Below are 16652 nucleotides of genomic sequence, written 5' to 3' on the forward strand. Positions count from 1 at the left end.
GTCATTATTATTGGATAATAGTGATGTGAGGCAGGGGTGATTGGATGGGATGTGGGGTGTGGGGGTGGGGAACACGTAGAAAACAGCGGGTTACCACTCACTGTGCATGCACTTATGTTTTGATATTTTCCAGAACTGTCCCTCCCTAGTGGCTCTCTCCCAGATCCAAGATGACTTTATTCATTTAAAAATCAACTCACCCCATTGATGTTGTAACCAGAGTCCGCATACAGCAGGATTGGCAGGACCCGCTCATGCTTAGCAAAGTGGAAGCGTTTTGGAAATTCCTCCTTCTTATAGACATGGAGGTGTGGATGTGCATTCTTCAGTGCTTGGTAAAGGGCTTCCTCTTTCCCTGGTTTGGGCAGGATCATCCCAAAGCCTCCATAGTCTACAATATCAAACTTGACTAAGTCTCTGTACTTGATGTAGTTGGTCAAGAGGATCTCAGTGACACTGGGCTTCTTTTTTACTGTAGTCATGCCGTGGTCTGATGTGATGATGACATTGAGGTGCTCAGTCAAGCTGTGCCTCTCAATGGCTTCCACCAGGTACCCGATGGTTCTGTCAATTTGCTGAATCATTACCCTTCTGTTTTCTGTCTCAGGCCCGAATCGATGTCCCACATTATCTGGCTCTCCATAGTACAGAGTCACAAAGTCAAAGTCTTCCTTAGTGAACCAGTTCATGACAATATCAATGTTCTCCCTCCATTCTGTCTCATTGCTATCTGGGTGAGTGTAAGACTCCACCAGGGACCTCTGGACGGCTTCACCCTTGTATTTAGCACCTCCCCCGGGATAGTGGAATGACGCCGTCTTCCTCCCCTGCAAGCACAAGAAGAAAATTCCATCAGGCCATTTCTCATAACAAGCAAAGCCAAACTGATCAACATCCCTACCCTCGTCCAGAGGTTTAGGAACCACATGGGCTTTGGAGTCAGATGGGGGTGGATTTCATTCTTGGCTTCACTACGATCTCATTGAATCTAAAACTCCATTAGTTGAAAGACATGCCATTATTTTATGCACTGATAAGAAAAGCAATGCTGTCACTTAAAACACGACACACCAGGGATTGGAAGATGTACTCTTAACTTCAGAGATGGCAAAAAAAAAAAAAAATTTCTTAGAATGGAGGAAAAATGGCTCTAAGTTGGTGATAGGGAGTTGTTTAATCTCTTATGTTTCAGTGTTTCTACATGTAAAATGCCAAAAAGTTGATGGAATTTTTATGAGGTTTGAGCCAATTAATTTTAAGGTAAAATGTTGGACATCATGTTTTGGCACATAGTAGGCACTCTTTGCCTCCAAATATAACAAGCCACCACAGGTCTTCCTCAGTGTGTGCACTGGACAGTTAATATGTTTGCTTGCCCAGCGCCCACTCCCCTGTCTACTGGTTCAGAGTCCCTGACTTTCTCTGGAGACTCTCCTCTCTGCCCTTGCTTCATGCCAGGTTCGGGATGTGTTGGCTCCACATCTGGCTCCAGATGTAGGCTGAGGTTTTAGCTTGGCTAGAGGACACTGCATCCTCTGGTCACTGTAGTTGGTTCAGCCTTGGGCCCATGTCCAAGCTAATGAGATACAATCATGGGACTTCCTCTGGGGCTGTTGGAGAAGGGAGAAGCTGCCCTACTGGTTCCCATATCTAATGCTTATAAAATTTAGGGGTATTTGCAAGAAGGGGAGACTATCTTGTTCGCTGTGTAGTTTGCTCAACCACTGGGCCTGACGACTTGCTCAGAGACAGAACAGGATGGCAGTTAAAAGTGTGTTCTGATGCTGGATTTCCTGGTGATAGTCTTTCCCACCACTTGGATGCATGTTACTCATGTTCTCCACCTCAGTTTCCACGTTTGTAAAATGGAGATGATTATGCCACTTCATGGGGTAGTTGTGAGGACTAAATGCATGTAGAGCACATTAGTAAGCTAATGAGCTTAGTTTCTATTTTTCCTGGAGAGGGACAGAGAGCATTGGGCAAGGTAGCATGGTCAGATAAAGAGGGGGCAACAATTATTCCCTCTAGTTTCTGTCTCCTGCAGGGTACTGAAGGTGAGTCTGGGATGTGCCTGTACATCACAGGGTTGGGGACTGCAGAGAGAATGTGAGATTGAGGACTTCAGTAGTGGCAGAAATGACTGTAGGATAGGGCATCGAGTTCTTTACAACAGAGGAATAGGGTGGGTCAGCTATGAAATGTGGCTGAGTCTTGCAAGGCCCCAGAGAGGCCTGGGGTTGCTGCTTGACACTGAGGCTCTTGTTGGTGAGGCCTGGTTACCTTCACCCCTCTATGTGAGACCACAGGCAACTAGGTAGAGCAGCAAATTACAGTGAACAGGAAAAGGGTCATGGCCTCCCTACAATCTTTCATGGGAGGAGCCTATATGTTTCTTCCTTTTCTTGTCTCCAGAGAGTAAACCAGGGAAGGGTGTCTATGTATCTGAAAGAGTAGAGCACAGGCCATGCTCCTACTCCAGGCTGCTGGGACCACCACAGGGTCTATGGAGAGGGTAGGGGGCATCTGGGAAGGAGAGTTTTGACTTGGATTTGAGATGAAGGATCTACCATGAGCAGAGCTGATTCTTCAGAAATGGGGCTGTTTTAACAAAACAGGTGACCACAAAGTCATGAAAATATTCTTTTTAAAAAATTAAATTGAGAGAGAGAGAGAAATACATCAATTTGTTGTTCTACTTATTTATGCATTCATTGGTTGATTCTTGTATGTGTCCTCGCTGGGCATCAAACCTGCTACCTTGGCATATCAGGATGATGCTCTAACCAGCTAAGCTACCTGGCCAGGGCATGAAAATATTCTTAAGTGATCTGCTCCCCAACAGAAAGGTGGTTTTGGACAAAGCTTGATAAAATAGTTAGGAAAAGAAAATAATGTTCTGTATGCAATGAGGTGGACACATCTCACTAAGTAGGTCGACTTTTGCAAAGCAGCTCTTCAACCAGGAACAGGCACATAGTAGATACTCAATGGATTTTTGGTTCAGTGAATGAATAGCCTTATTATTTGGGGAGCAAGTGCTTTTCTTCATCTCTGCTAAACTATTATCTTGGGGGCTGTTTTGTGATACTCCTTGTATCACCCACAATTTGGATGCTCTGAAAAACACTCTGAAGTTCATTGGTTTCAGTGGAACCAAGGGATGGTGATGGTGTGACTATGTTGATGATATGGAGAATAAATGACTAGGAAAGAATTTTGGGATAATGGCCCCTAGGTTGTGGCTATTTTGTCAACAAATGAGCAGAAAAGGACAACCAAGAGTAATGCCAAAACTTCCCATGTACGTTTGAGAAGTAGGAGAGCAATTTGGAAATTGTAGGGGTTGCTATTGGTGCCCCACCCAGATCCCCTTACTGGACCAATGCACCCACACCCACTTCTGTGAGACTCTCAGCTGCCTCACTATCTAGAAAATTACCCTCAACCAAGTAGCCAAGTCCTGTCTCATCTGGGAAGGTGTCTCCTCCACCCCCAGCTGCCTGTGGCCAGTGATTGACGGGAGGACAAAAGACAAATTCCCTGGCCTCCAGGTGGGATAACATTGGGGTTCAGTTCATGTTCCAGAGCTCCCCATGGGGTCAGGCTGAAGTTGGTCTCCAGCGGGGACCACATCTCACTTAACTCTTTCCCCTGGCCTGTAAGTTTTCCTTACTCCCATCTCTTGACACCTCTCCCTCAATGCATTACCCGCACTGAATTCCTGCCTCAGGCTCTGCTTTTAGGAAACTTGACCTAAGATTCTTAATACTAACTACTTTGCAAGGCTTCAGGAGCTCTGCTACCCATAGCTATAGGTGAAATATTATTCCCTCTACCCTTCAGCATTCATTTTCTATTAGAAAATGATCCAGTTTTATTTTCTCTAAAGTGCTTTCCCCAATCTGAAACTATCTTAATTTGTTTACTTATTTATTGTCTATTTCTCTCCTCTAGAATGTGAGCTCAAGGAGACCAGGGACCATGTCTTTCTTATTGACCACACTTTCCCTGGGACCCAGAACAGGCCTGGCTCAGAGTAAGTGCTAACTGTTGATTAAATGCATGCTGAATGAATGCATGAATCATCTCTTCTGATTAACTTATGGAAATCATTACAGAAACTCTTTCTCTTTTGGGTTCTAGCATCTTATTTGTAACCTCCATAGGTAACACATTTTCTTTCTGATAATAGAATTTCTATGGTTGATTTAACTTGCAAATCCTCTAATATTTATTTATTGCATTTCTGATTGGCAATCGACATAATTCTCAGTTTTTAGTGACGGTGCTTTGTTTAACTTACATATAAATTGACTTTGCTCTGAAGTATGGAATTGACTGGAAGGATGACACTTCTAACATTTTGTAGAATGTAGTTTGACCAGCTGTTTTATTATTTAGAATAATTGACATTGAAATTCCCAGGGACTTAGGCAGCCCTGCATATCCAGTTGAATTCCTGATGTTTGCATGTTAAATCTCAGTTGTTCCCATCTTGAAATTGAATTATTTTTGTGTGCTGTATTTTCAACACACACCTTCTTTAAAGATATTCCAAGCTGTAGTCTTAGGAAACTGATTTTTCTCACTTGGTCCCATAGGAATTTTAGGAGTTTTGCTGCTCTGTGAAATGAGCTCCAGAGAGAAATGTGTGTGAGTGTGCATGTACACACACACACACACACACACACACATACACACACGACTCTGTTTATTTGGGACCCATGATAATAAAAAGTGCTATTTTCAACAAATACTTCTGAGAAATAATCTGAGTACTTAATTGGATGCAAAAGAGTTTGTATTTACTATTCTACCCTTTAATTAGCATAATCAGTGTTTCTAGTAGCAATAGCAATTGGAAAATCGCTAGTTTTATTAGGTTCATTATTCTCCCTTAGTGTAGTGTTGCATCGATGTGGCTATTACTTTTTAAAAACAAGAGTTGGTACTTCCTACAGGGATATCCTGACTGTTGGGTTTTGTACAGATTCACCAAACTCTTCAGAACCAATAATTAGAGGAAAAGTTTCAGTTTGGTTTTGCATTTTGTCTTGTCTCTTCTCTTACGTGACATAATTAATGTCACAAGGCACACATTTTATGAAGGTCCCTGCGCTTTGGTGGGGAGTATGTGTGGCTTAGGGAAACGAGTTCCTTACTGATTTGAGGGAATGATTGAGTGGGAAGAGATGGACTCCATGTATTTAAAATTCAGAAGTCAGAATTGGTTCTGGGAATTTTCATTGCCTTTCTGTGCTCAGGAGGAGCCACTAAACAGAAGGCAGGTCTACGTTCAAGATTCTGTTTTCTCCCTCCCACCCTTTGGAGGAAAGATTGTTATTCTTAGAGCCTTTATATGCATAATAAAGACACAGTTTGAGCCAATATTGGGATGCATTACCTTGCTATTCAAGGCAGATCCTGCTCACAGCTCTTCTAAGTTTGGAAGCGATTGTCTAGGAGATTTGGCTTACACTGAGAACCAAGAACCAAGAACCATAGCTGCCCTCCCACTCTCTCCCTAAAACCTCTCCTAGTGCTCGCCTACTGTGGTCCTGTTACAGACTCATGGCACCATGCAGATCTCACTCAGTTCATGCTCTGCTGTCGCACTGCTTAATACACTCTATAGCTTTTCTGGAGAGAGGGGAAGCATATCCTATGGTTTTCCTAGGTCTTACAGTCATGGCTGCCTGCCTTTCTCTGAGAATTAGGACTTGTGAATGAGGTGAAGTACCTTGGTCATTGATCAAGTTCAGTTATTGGGGGTGCTCATCAAAAATTCGAGGTTCCAAATGGAGCCTCTCAGTTTGTACCCTGACCGTTAGTGAAGTCCTGCTGGAATGTGGGTGTGCTTGTGGGCTTGAGTAATGGACACACAGGTGGTCAAGAATCCCATCTTTTAGGCATCATCTACCAAGGCATGTCCATTCTCACGCATCTTGATGGATTCAGGCAGCTTTAGTGTCACTGAGGAGAACATTTTAGTCATATTAAAGGTTCATGTATCAATCTCCACAAAGCTCACCAGGAGGAGACTTGGGAGAATGATGGATTTTACCAGTGATGGATACAGGGTAGGCCCCCTTCCTCCAGCCCTGCCTGGAAACACAGATGTGCCCCTGAACGGTGTTTGGGGCCAGCTGGAGTGCTGCTGCTGGGGTGCTGGCTCGGGGCCACCGGTTTGATCTGATTGCAGTGGCTTTTCTGTCAGGCTCTCAGAGAGCTGGCTGATGGCCCTGTCCCGTGGCAGGAGCTGCCAGTGGCAGAACGAGATATACCAATTGGACATTCACTTGCCAAACAAGTGGCGTGTTGTCAGTTGCCTGGCCCTGCACCAGATCCTCTTTTTGCATAACCACTTATGAATTCAGCAAAGAGGAAGAACACTCTGATGATGAATTGAGCAGAAGGAAACAAAGTTCTGCAAATAAATGGCAATGAGACACGAACCGTGAATAAGAAAAATAACAGAAAAGGAGAATGCTACCAGAGGCCCCATGCCAGTGAACAAATACCATGGCAAGAGACTAGAGAGGCCCTGGGTTTTGAATAGTGAATTAAAGAAGACTGTCCAGACCTCCCTAGCAGCTAGGCAAATAGAAGATTTATTACGAAATCCATGGCTAAATGTTTGGCCACAGAAGTAATATGTCATGGTTAAGTGTTAAGAGTTGCTGAACCCAGGGTTGAGTTTAAACTTCAGTCTTGCCTCTTATTGGCTTTGTGACTTTGAGAAGTTTGGCACTGCTCTGTGCCTCAATTTACTCAATTGTTAAGTGGGTATAATCATAGCACCTGCCTCAGAGTTGTTATACATTAATATATGTAAAGCACTTAAATCAGTGCTTGGCTCATAGTGTTATGAGCATGATTTTCTTGGGAGGATAGAATTTATTTGTGTGATCTGTTTCTTAAAGTTTAAAAATGTGACAGAAGAAGGAGGAACTAAGGCCCAACAGCTAGGGAAAAAATGAACCTGAAGTAGGATAGGATCATTGGCCACCCCCTGTGATTATTCTAGAGAATTGTCCATTATGGCAGCCCCTAGCTACATGTATTTAGATTTAAATAGAAATTAATTAAACTTAAATACAATTAAAATTCAGTTCCTTAACCTCACTAGCCACATTTCAAGGGCTCAATAACCACGTACGCCTAGTGGCTTCCATATTGGACTGTGTGCAGTAGAACATGTCCATTATCATGGAATGTTCCATTGGATAGTTCTGACCTAGAGCTGTAGTGACCAGCTGAGTAAGTGCTAAAATGATTTAGCCTCCATTCATAAGCATGACTGACAGTTTTTGAGCATTTAGATCTAAGTATCTTACAGGCATTATCTCAGTTAATCCCCCCAATGACCCTATGAAGCAGGGACAATCTTTATTTTACATATGGGGCAACTCAAACACAGAGAGGAAGTCATTTCCCAAGGTCATGCAGCTGGAGAGGGTGGAGGCAGCTGATATCCTGCTACAGGAGTCTGAGTCCACAAACTGCGTTCTGAGCTGCTACATCACACCACCTTGCCATGTGACATGCTTAGTGTGTGCTTGGAGCACAGAGATGCAGCCCTGGTACCCAGGATAGATTTGGAGCAATGGCTGGTGTCATGTGGAAGAAGAAAGAGGTCCTATTCTACAGTGACGACTGCAAGCTCATTGACAAAATGCAAACTGGCAACAGGTTTTTGGGCTGGAGTTGAATACACAGCTCTGATTTCTGCTTTTTCAAAGCAATAATAAATGGCCGTTGGAATCCTTTCAAGTGAATGTTCTCATAAGAGCTTTTCATGGTCTGAAGATGCATTAAATGGTCAACTTCATTCCCAAGGGCTTTTATGCCTAAGTCTGAGGAAGTGTACAAACAGATATTTATTAAAGAGCTGCTGGGTCCAGACCCTATGAAGAGCCCTGGAGGTACAATCATGATTAAGCCAGTCTATGTCCTGACTTGTTCATCCATAATAGCTAAAAATTACTGAGCATTTCCTCTGTGCCCACTCCCTTTCACACATATCTCATTTAATCCTTACCTCAAATCTATTAAATAAGCACACCATCATGATCCCTAACTACACATTTAGGGAAACACATGTTTAGAGAGGCTAAGTCACTTGCCCAAGGTCACACAGCTTCTAATCTCCATCCCACATGCTTTAGAATGAGAGGCGACATCCCTGTAAGCCAGCCTAGGGTTTCTGACTGTACCTGTCTCTGGGCTGTGATCCAGAGGGGGAGAACGCCATTGTCCCACCACTCAGTCTTGTTCTGTGTGGTCTTGAAGGAGTACTTCCATCCTGTCTCAGTGTTAAACATCATGTTATGTATGACTCCATGATCTTCAATCCAGCGACCTTGGGGATAAAGGAGGGAAGGTATAAGTTCTATGAATGGATGGTGCTATGGGTATTATGTGATCTTAAGACCACCTCCCCCAGCACCCTTCTGGTTGGCCTACGTCTTTTGGTGGACTATGGCTCCAGGTGGCCACCCAGGGGCTTCAGACTTGTTTTTCTGGAAGTGCAAACATTGGTAGCCACAAAGGAAGGACTCATCACATCTTACTCATGCTAGATTGGATCTGCTCTCAGGAACAGACCTCATAGCCCAGGGGGAAGCTGGCATTGGCTGTGGAAGATGATGAAGAAACAAGGAAGGTAGGGCACAGGGAGGCCAGGTTCCTTGGGTTATTTCTGCACCCAGAAGGATTTGGACACTTCCGGTGGGATTATTTTTCTTATCTTCTGCTTGTGATGATCTGATTCAAAATTGAACATCCAGTCAGCCCGATTCTTAACAAACCTCCCAGGGCTTCTCCTAGGATTCCCATGGGCTGTGCTGTTCGAGGGAACCAATGGAATCAGGAAGGATTGCTAGATGTGGATAGGTGTAGACTTATTTCTCTCTACTTGAGGGAGGAAGGTGGATGCTGGGGAATGTGAGTAAGCTAGATTGTTCCTGAAGACACAGGAATTGAACCGAGTCTGAAAAATCCCTGTGATCTCACACTGAACCAGGGAAAAGGGGAGTGCACATAGGGAGCAGTGTAAGGGGAGAACTGAGGTCCTACTCATCCCTGTTTCCTGGAAGAGAAAGACCCTGGATGACCCTACTGACTTAACAAGTTAGTGAGGATTTCTCTTATGTCCAAGGTAAACAGAGGCAGGCAGGACATTCATGGTCATGGGAACAGGGAAGGGAAAAGCTCAGTCACCACCAGGCCAAAATTCCCCTCAGGTGGCCAAGGCTTTCACCTGGGAAATGCAAAAAGAATTGTTGCTATAAAGCTTTAAACAGTTGTTTCTGCCTGGTATGTAGACCAGCCAGCCGGCCACACTGGAAAGAATCTGTGCTGCTGCCAGGGGTTGGGGTCTTGGAGTGTCAAAATTCTTGGTCAGGGATCCAATTAGACTGTTGGCAGAGGAAGAGCACCTAGAGCTGGGTGCCACTCCGACATGACTTCTGAACTTGCTGTGTGAACTTGAACAAGCCCCTACCCATGCTGGCCGTGGTTTGCCTATGTAATAGGGTAGGGTTTGTGTAATGAAATCATGGCACACATGTACCATGCTATGCATCATCTCTCCCAAGTCCTTTGGGACATTACTTCATGTAATTCTAATAGGCCTGCAAATGGGTATTTCTATAGTTCCCTTTAGAGATTTCTTCCTTTATAGGAAACTGAGGCACTGAGTTTGCTTTAGGTCATGCAGCAGAGCCAGGCTTTGAACCTTGGAGGTTTGGTTATTACCAATGAGTTTTTTGTTATTTTATTCAGGTAACATTTACATAATTTAAAATTAACCATTAACATTTTATTTATTTATTTAAATCTTTTTTTTTTCCTGAACCCAGAAAAAGATAAATGCTCATATATATTATTAGCTACAACTGTGTCAGGCCCCATTTTAAGTGCTTTTCATGTTTTATTTTTTTCCAACAACTCACATGCACTATCATTAAAACTCACTTTTCAGGTGAGAAACAGGCAGGTTAAATGCTTCTAAGACCACACTGACAGTTAAATGGCAGAGAGTCAGGATTTGAACACTTTCTGGCTCCTGAGAATACATGATTCACAGTAACTGCCTTCTGAAATAATCCTAATATTGCCATACTAGACCCCCACCCAATTTTCTGAAAGCCAATAGTGACCCACTTATTATTCTCATAGCATCCAGTTTTTATGTGCAGAATGACATATATCCATGTCTTATTGCACAATTGCCACAAAAACTGTTAGGTGACATGTTCACTCTTAATGGAGTTATGGTAGAACTACCTACTAACTGTTATATAGAAGTTACTAGAGTAATCACAACATCTCCACAAACTTTAAAACTACATCCCCTCCTAAGCCTCAGTTAATATTAATAATCTACTTATTATGAGACCAGTGTTTCTGATCTTTTCCCCTCCAAGACCTAGGAATTATAACTTTATGTGCCTCAGGCTTCAAACAGCTCTGGCCACAGGGATCTAGCTAGGATGAACTAAGGACTGCTTTGCCCCTGATTGATATAAGAGCAACACCACCAATCAGATATCTCCTTGCCCATTGATAAGCATTAACATTTTAAAGTATACAAATTCAGTGGCATTTTGCGCATAGTGTTGTGAAATAATCACCTCTCTCTAGTTCTAAGATATTTTCATCACCCCAAAAGGAGACCTTGTATATATTAACATTCGTCCATCCCCTTGCCCCCTGTTGGCCACTGATTTACTTTCTGTCTCTATGGGTTTGTCTATTCTGGACACTTCATAGAAATGAAATCATACAATATTGGCTTTTTGTGCCTGGTTTCTTTTACTGAACACAATGTTTTCCAGGTTCATCCATCCTGTAGTATGCTTTTGTACTTCATTCCTTTTTATGGCTGAACAATATTCTATGTCTGGAAAGACCAGAATATTTTTATCCATCAGTTGATGGACATCTGGGTTATTTTCATTTTTTGTCTACTGTGAATAATGCTTCTATGAACATTCATGTACATATATCTGTTTGAGTCCCTCTCTCTCTTTTTCCCTCTCTCCCTCCCTTTCTCTCTGAAATCAATAAAAATATATTAAAAAACACCCCCCGCCCCGATTCCCTGGTCTCCATTCTAACCCTTTGCTGAATCCTCACTTCTGGCATGGGGTCTGGGAGTCTGCGTTTAACAAGCTCCCTAGGTGGTTTTAGTGCCCACTGACAACAGCAGAACCACTGGTTCAGGGACTGTTAGTCATTCACACATGTGTATTAGTCATTAACATACATTCATTAATTCTAGCAGATGTCCCATTTCCGAGGAACCAGGGGCAGGGCAGGCAGCCATCAAAACCTGGCTCATTCCAGTACCTGGGAAAGCTTGGGGGTCCAGAGTCACTGGGAGGAATTGGGAGAAGGAATGGGAGAAAGCAAAGGATGCCATGGATAAAGAAACTTCCCCCTGCTATACCTTATGGATGCTGTTTGCATGCCCTGGGATCCAGAGGTCAATTATAATTTCAGTTAAGTAGACTAGCCTGGGAACCAATCATATAATCCATTTCCCCCTGAAAGCGATGTTACCCAAGTTTCAAACAACTAAGCTAAAATGAGCTCAGGGAGCATGACCCTTTCATTCTGTGGCGTGGCTAGTCTCAGTAATTGCACAAAGAGAACCATCTCTGATATTTGGGTTATTTCCACCCTGACACTTAAAGGAATGTTCTAAATCCATCCAGCAGCTGGGGACCACTAATGACCCAGCAGAGGTTGCCATTGCCCCTTTGATTCTTTCTTCCTGATGCTTGAGCCTCTTTATCCCGGCCAAGGGCCAGTTCTGGAATGTGGGCGAAACATGACAGAGGAGAAGAAAAGCTGAGAAACAAACAGCTATAGGGACCAGCATTCACATTGTACTTTAATTTTATTTTCCACTCTGGAGACAACCAGGGACCTGACTGGAAAAACTACGTGAAGGGTACCCTGTGGGTTGTGCCTGGTTGTGCAAAGGAGCAGGTTTCATTTGGGTTAGGGGTGCTGCCCTCACTGCTGTATGATGCTGCACAAGGGGGCCTGGACTGGAGGAGAGGGTTGGTTCATCTTGGCTCCTGTAGTCCTCGTGCTCACTCTGAGTCTCAGTTTCCCTTTTTGTAAAATAAGCCAGGATAACGATTTCCAAGGGCCTTTTTGGCTGTGTCATATGAGAATTTGTCATCCGTGTCATTTCAATGTCTGGTGATGCAGGTAATTATGCAGTTTAGGAAGTAGGATGAGCTATCCTCATGAATGAGATTCCTGCTGCTAGCTAATTTTGCTTTAATCAGGGTACAATGCAGACTCCCACACCATATCAGTTACGGCAAGGTGTGAGTAAATTCACCCAGCCGAGCATTTCAGGTCTGGGAACAAACCCAGAGAGAACATGTTTTGCTGTTGGTTCTCAGGAACTGACATTTATTTCTCAAACTTGCGGAGTGAATTTAGGAAACCATGAAGTCCAGAGTTTGGTCTAACTTTTCCTTTCTCCTTCTCTTTTTCAAATATTTTTGAGCCAAGTACTATCCTAGATTGTCTCATGGTATTTACAGCTACGGGACAGGGGAGAGAGTTAAAAACAGAAAAAATACGTTCTGGGGTGCCTGCAGTGCCCACAATCCCCCTAGTCACATATACTGCTGAAAGGCGGGTCTAGGCACCATATTTGTGCCATGTGACGTCTCCTCCCTATATTCAATTGGTTGGCCTGAAGCCCAATTCTCTCTTTCTCAAGACTTGAACCAAGAGACACAGTAGCTAATCAGCCAGTGGTTGACCATGAGTGAAAAGAGAAAGATGGCTACGAGTGAGAGAAGCAGAGATAAAGTCCATGGGGCTGAGAGCCAGAAAGAGGAAGTTTTCCTTCTCTAATTGCCTTTAATTTGGTTCTCAGATCCATGAGTTTGCTTATTAGAGCCATGCAGTGCGGTCCTTCCCCTTGAGCTAGCGTGAATGGATTTCTGTTTCTTATAACCGTTTGTCTCTGACAAGGCTGAGAATAGGACAGTGCCTCATTAATTTTGGTATCTCCCTGGCACAAAGCATAGGGCTTTACCCATACCAGGCATTCAACAGATGTTTGTTGAATTTAATAGAATAAACTCCCTCCCACTCCCCTGCCCAATTTGCAGATGGCTAGGTATAATCTGAACAAATAGAAAACAGAACTTGATTTAGCCCAAAGTCCATTTGGCAAAAAGTACTTTAGTGGGATTAAAATAAACCATGCTATAATTTAATAACTCAATAAGATCCACCATCTCCCAACATTTCCTCAGCTTCTGACTACTAATTTTCAGGTGTAATAGTATATATTAGTATATATCAGGTGTAATTAGTATATATATAGGGTGTTTCAAAAAATTTATAGACACTTTAAATTTTGAAAATGAAATGTACTTGAATAAACGATGCCTTTATACTTATTCAAAATGTGAACACATTTTTTGGGGGCATGCTGTATTTGTACATAGTCCATTTGGGCATTGACATACTTTCATGCATTTACTTACTTAATAATTTGAGGACCTACTATGTGACATTTACTAAATCAACCATATAAGCTATAAATTTTCCTTCTTATTTGTGAAGTCCAGTGTTTCATTAAGTTCACATTCCCAAAACCAAAGAGGAAAATACCTTATTAACCAGTTAGTATGAAATCAGCAAGGAAGAACAACTGCCATATCAAGTCAACCAATCACCTTAAATCAACCCAATGCTCCAGTTTTGAGCAGACAAGCTCATTCAAAACCACAGCCAAGACACTGATGGAAAAACAGCCCACATGGGATCTCAAAACCACATTCACCCCAAGTCTAGTACTGGGGGGCATCACTTATTGATAACATAACTAAAGTATTGAAATGAGAACAGGTGTCCCAGTGCACAATAGAAATTTAACACCTTATCAACTCCTACTCTAGAAATGAGGCTTGACCCCAACGCTAGCACCAGATAATCGCAGCCCTTCTCTGGATGGAGAAAACAAAACCCTAGTGCAACCATTTTACTAAGCTGCTCTTGCTCATGTGTAAATGCAAATGAGAAATGCTGACGTTGCTTCTTTTTGACATTGCTTTTTAATTATGGCCATCAATAAACCACTTTATCCTTGAATAAGACTGAGACTGGCTCTAAGGCAGAGGCAGGATTCCTTAGGAACTAGGCCAGGAGAGAATGGGCTTTCTCACCCCTGCCTCTTCCTTTAATTTGCTGTCAGAAATAGAAATGCTCTCTCTTCAAGAAGCTGGAAGCAGATGAGCTGCCCTTGAGTTCCGGTGGGAACCCTATTGACACACAGTTATATTTTGGGCTTGACTTACTAGCCACTGTCACAGAGACAGGACCTGTCCTTGCTTCTGCATTTTTCCTCACTTCACTTTTTCTCTTACTGCTATAGTAAGCTCTTTCCCTCCAAAGATATGACCATATTCTTATCCCCAGAACAAGTGGACGTGACCTTATTTGGAAATAGGGTCTTCGTAAAAGTGATTAAGTTAAGGATCTTGAGATAAGGAGATCATCCTGGATTACCTTTATGGGCTCTAAATCCAAAGACAAGTTACAGAAGCATAAGAGGGAAAAAAAAGAAGCAGAAGAGGAGAGGATACAGACAGGTGGAGGCAATGTGACCAGGGAGGCAGAGACTGGAGTGATGCTGCTACAAGCCAAGGAATGCTGGCAGCCACCAGAAGAGGCAAGAAGGATTTGCTCCTAGAACCTCAGGAGAGAGCACAGCCCTGCTGGCACCTTGATTTTGGATTTCTGGCCTCTAGACCTTTTGTTGCTTTAAGTCACAAGCTTATGGTACTTTGTTACAGCAGCCACAGGAAACTAATACACTTGTGCTGTCAGTCTCAAGTGGTTTCAGCTACTCCTCTCACTCAAGGCCTTGGAATCCAGAGCAGTCATGAGTTTTTCCTTGGTTGTTGTGGTGTTTTGGGCTGATCCTTCCTCTTGTGTGGTCCATGGACCTTTAGTGTCAATATCACCTGGGAGCTTGGTAGAACTATAGATTCTTAGGGCCCAGCCCATACCCACTGAACCAGAATCTGCATTTTAACCAGATCCCCAGGTGGTTCATATACAAGTTCAAATTTGAATAGCACTGGTAGGAAAGATTCTGAGCTGACAATTAGATCTTTTCTCTACTTGCAAGAATTCTAGTTACTTCAAGTTAAATCTGTTAAATATGGCATGGAGGTTATGTAGAAACCAAGCCAAACTCCTAGATTAGAAATGCATATTGATGTGTTAGGATGCATTGACATGATGTCTGGCATTTGCTTTAAAAGATTCCAGAAAGGAAGGAAGGAAGGAGAGAAGGAAGATGGGAAGGAAGAAAAGGGCATTGGGTAGGGACAATGGAACTAGGTTGGCAAAATGTGAACAGTTTCTTGCAGCTTGGTGCTGGGTACATGACAGTTCATTGTGCAATTTTCTCTGCTTTTTCTGCAGAAATTTCCATAATGAAAAGTTACAAGATACCTTGGTTTCCCAGCTGTCTTTATTTGCAAGATTTCATTTTTATCGCTTTGTGGAAATGACTGGTGTTGGAGGGGCATCCTTTTGTCTCAATCTGTGGTTTCTTTGCTCTTTTTGCCTGTATTTTGGGCTTTGTTGACTTCTAGGACTTTTTAGCGGGGAGCTCCTGCTGGGGGAGCACTATGGGATCTGATTAAGGTTTACAATATCTTCTAACTAGGTTTCCAACAACATCTGCTGGGCTTGTATTGTTACTGGCAGCAGGAATTTAATTTCCTTTCTCTTTTCCTACCTCCATTACCTCTTGCAGACTGTTTCCCTATTGGCTAGAATGTCATATGTGTGACCTTTGAATCTCAGATTTACATGTGACTTGCATATTATATATCTAGTCCAGGGATGCTCAACTAGGTGATGATGTTTCCCCCCAAGAAACATTTGACAATATCTGGAGCCAATTTTGGTTGTCACAACTGAGGGAGGGATGCTGCTGGCATCTAGTGGGCAGAGGCCAGGGATGCTGGTAAATACTTTACAATGTACAAAACAGCCCCTCAAGACAAAGAATGATCTGGCCCCAAATTTCGATAGTGCCGAGGTTGAGAAACTCTGATTTAGTCTTAAAGATCATCCAGGTACATTTGACCACACTTCTTTTGCTCCTGTCTTATGTAGGTGAGGTGGACTCATGATTGATTACATCTGTGGGAAATATTTACCTCCTATAAATTGATTTGGGGATGGAATGTAATTGACTGATGATTTGTGCAAGCTGTGCCTTGTACCACCCACATGTTATTCATGAAAGCAACCCCCTAGAATTGGGCTGTACACTATTTATATGGCTGTAAGTGGTGGCTCTGGTTTGGGGGTTGCCCTGGGGCAGGGTTCTGGAACTGGGAGAGACTTAATATCTGGCCAGCAGGGGCCCTGAGGCAACCATCAAGTGTCCTTTCAAGGAAGGAGAAAATGTTGAACAAAGAGGACCTCACTTTTATTATTCGTGACCATAGCCTAGCTATGGAGCAGCTCCTTTTCACCCCGGGGCCATATCCATTTGACTAGATCTAAAATTGTCAAATGATAATATCATGGCTTATGCTGTTGATATATTTTGTCTGAAACATAGTGGTGATAGCTTC

The 16652-nt window shown here is 42.9% G+C and overlaps 1 protein-coding gene across 1 annotated transcript in view; it reads right to left on the reverse strand.

The window, feature by feature from the left end:
• Nucleotides 1-16652, reverse strand: part of LOC307115462 (ectonucleotide pyrophosphatase/phosphodiesterase family member 7-like) — a gene marked incomplete at both ends in the record, with an annotated part of 29758 nt that overhangs the window by 6367 nt on the left and 6739 nt on the right. Inside the window, 2 exons of the mRNA XM_079798672.1 lie at nt 201-827; nt 8220-8365. Coding sequence (XP_079654798.1) covers nt 201-827; nt 8220-8365 — 773 coding nt within the window. The remainder of the gene's footprint in view (nt 1-200; nt 828-8219; nt 8366-16652) is intronic.

The sequence above is a fragment of the Cnephaeus nilssonii genome, assembly GCF_951640355.1.
Source record: "Cnephaeus nilssonii genome assembly, chromosome: 2".
Taxonomy (NCBI): Eukaryota; Metazoa; Chordata; class Mammalia; order Chiroptera; family Vespertilionidae; genus Cnephaeus; species Cnephaeus nilssonii.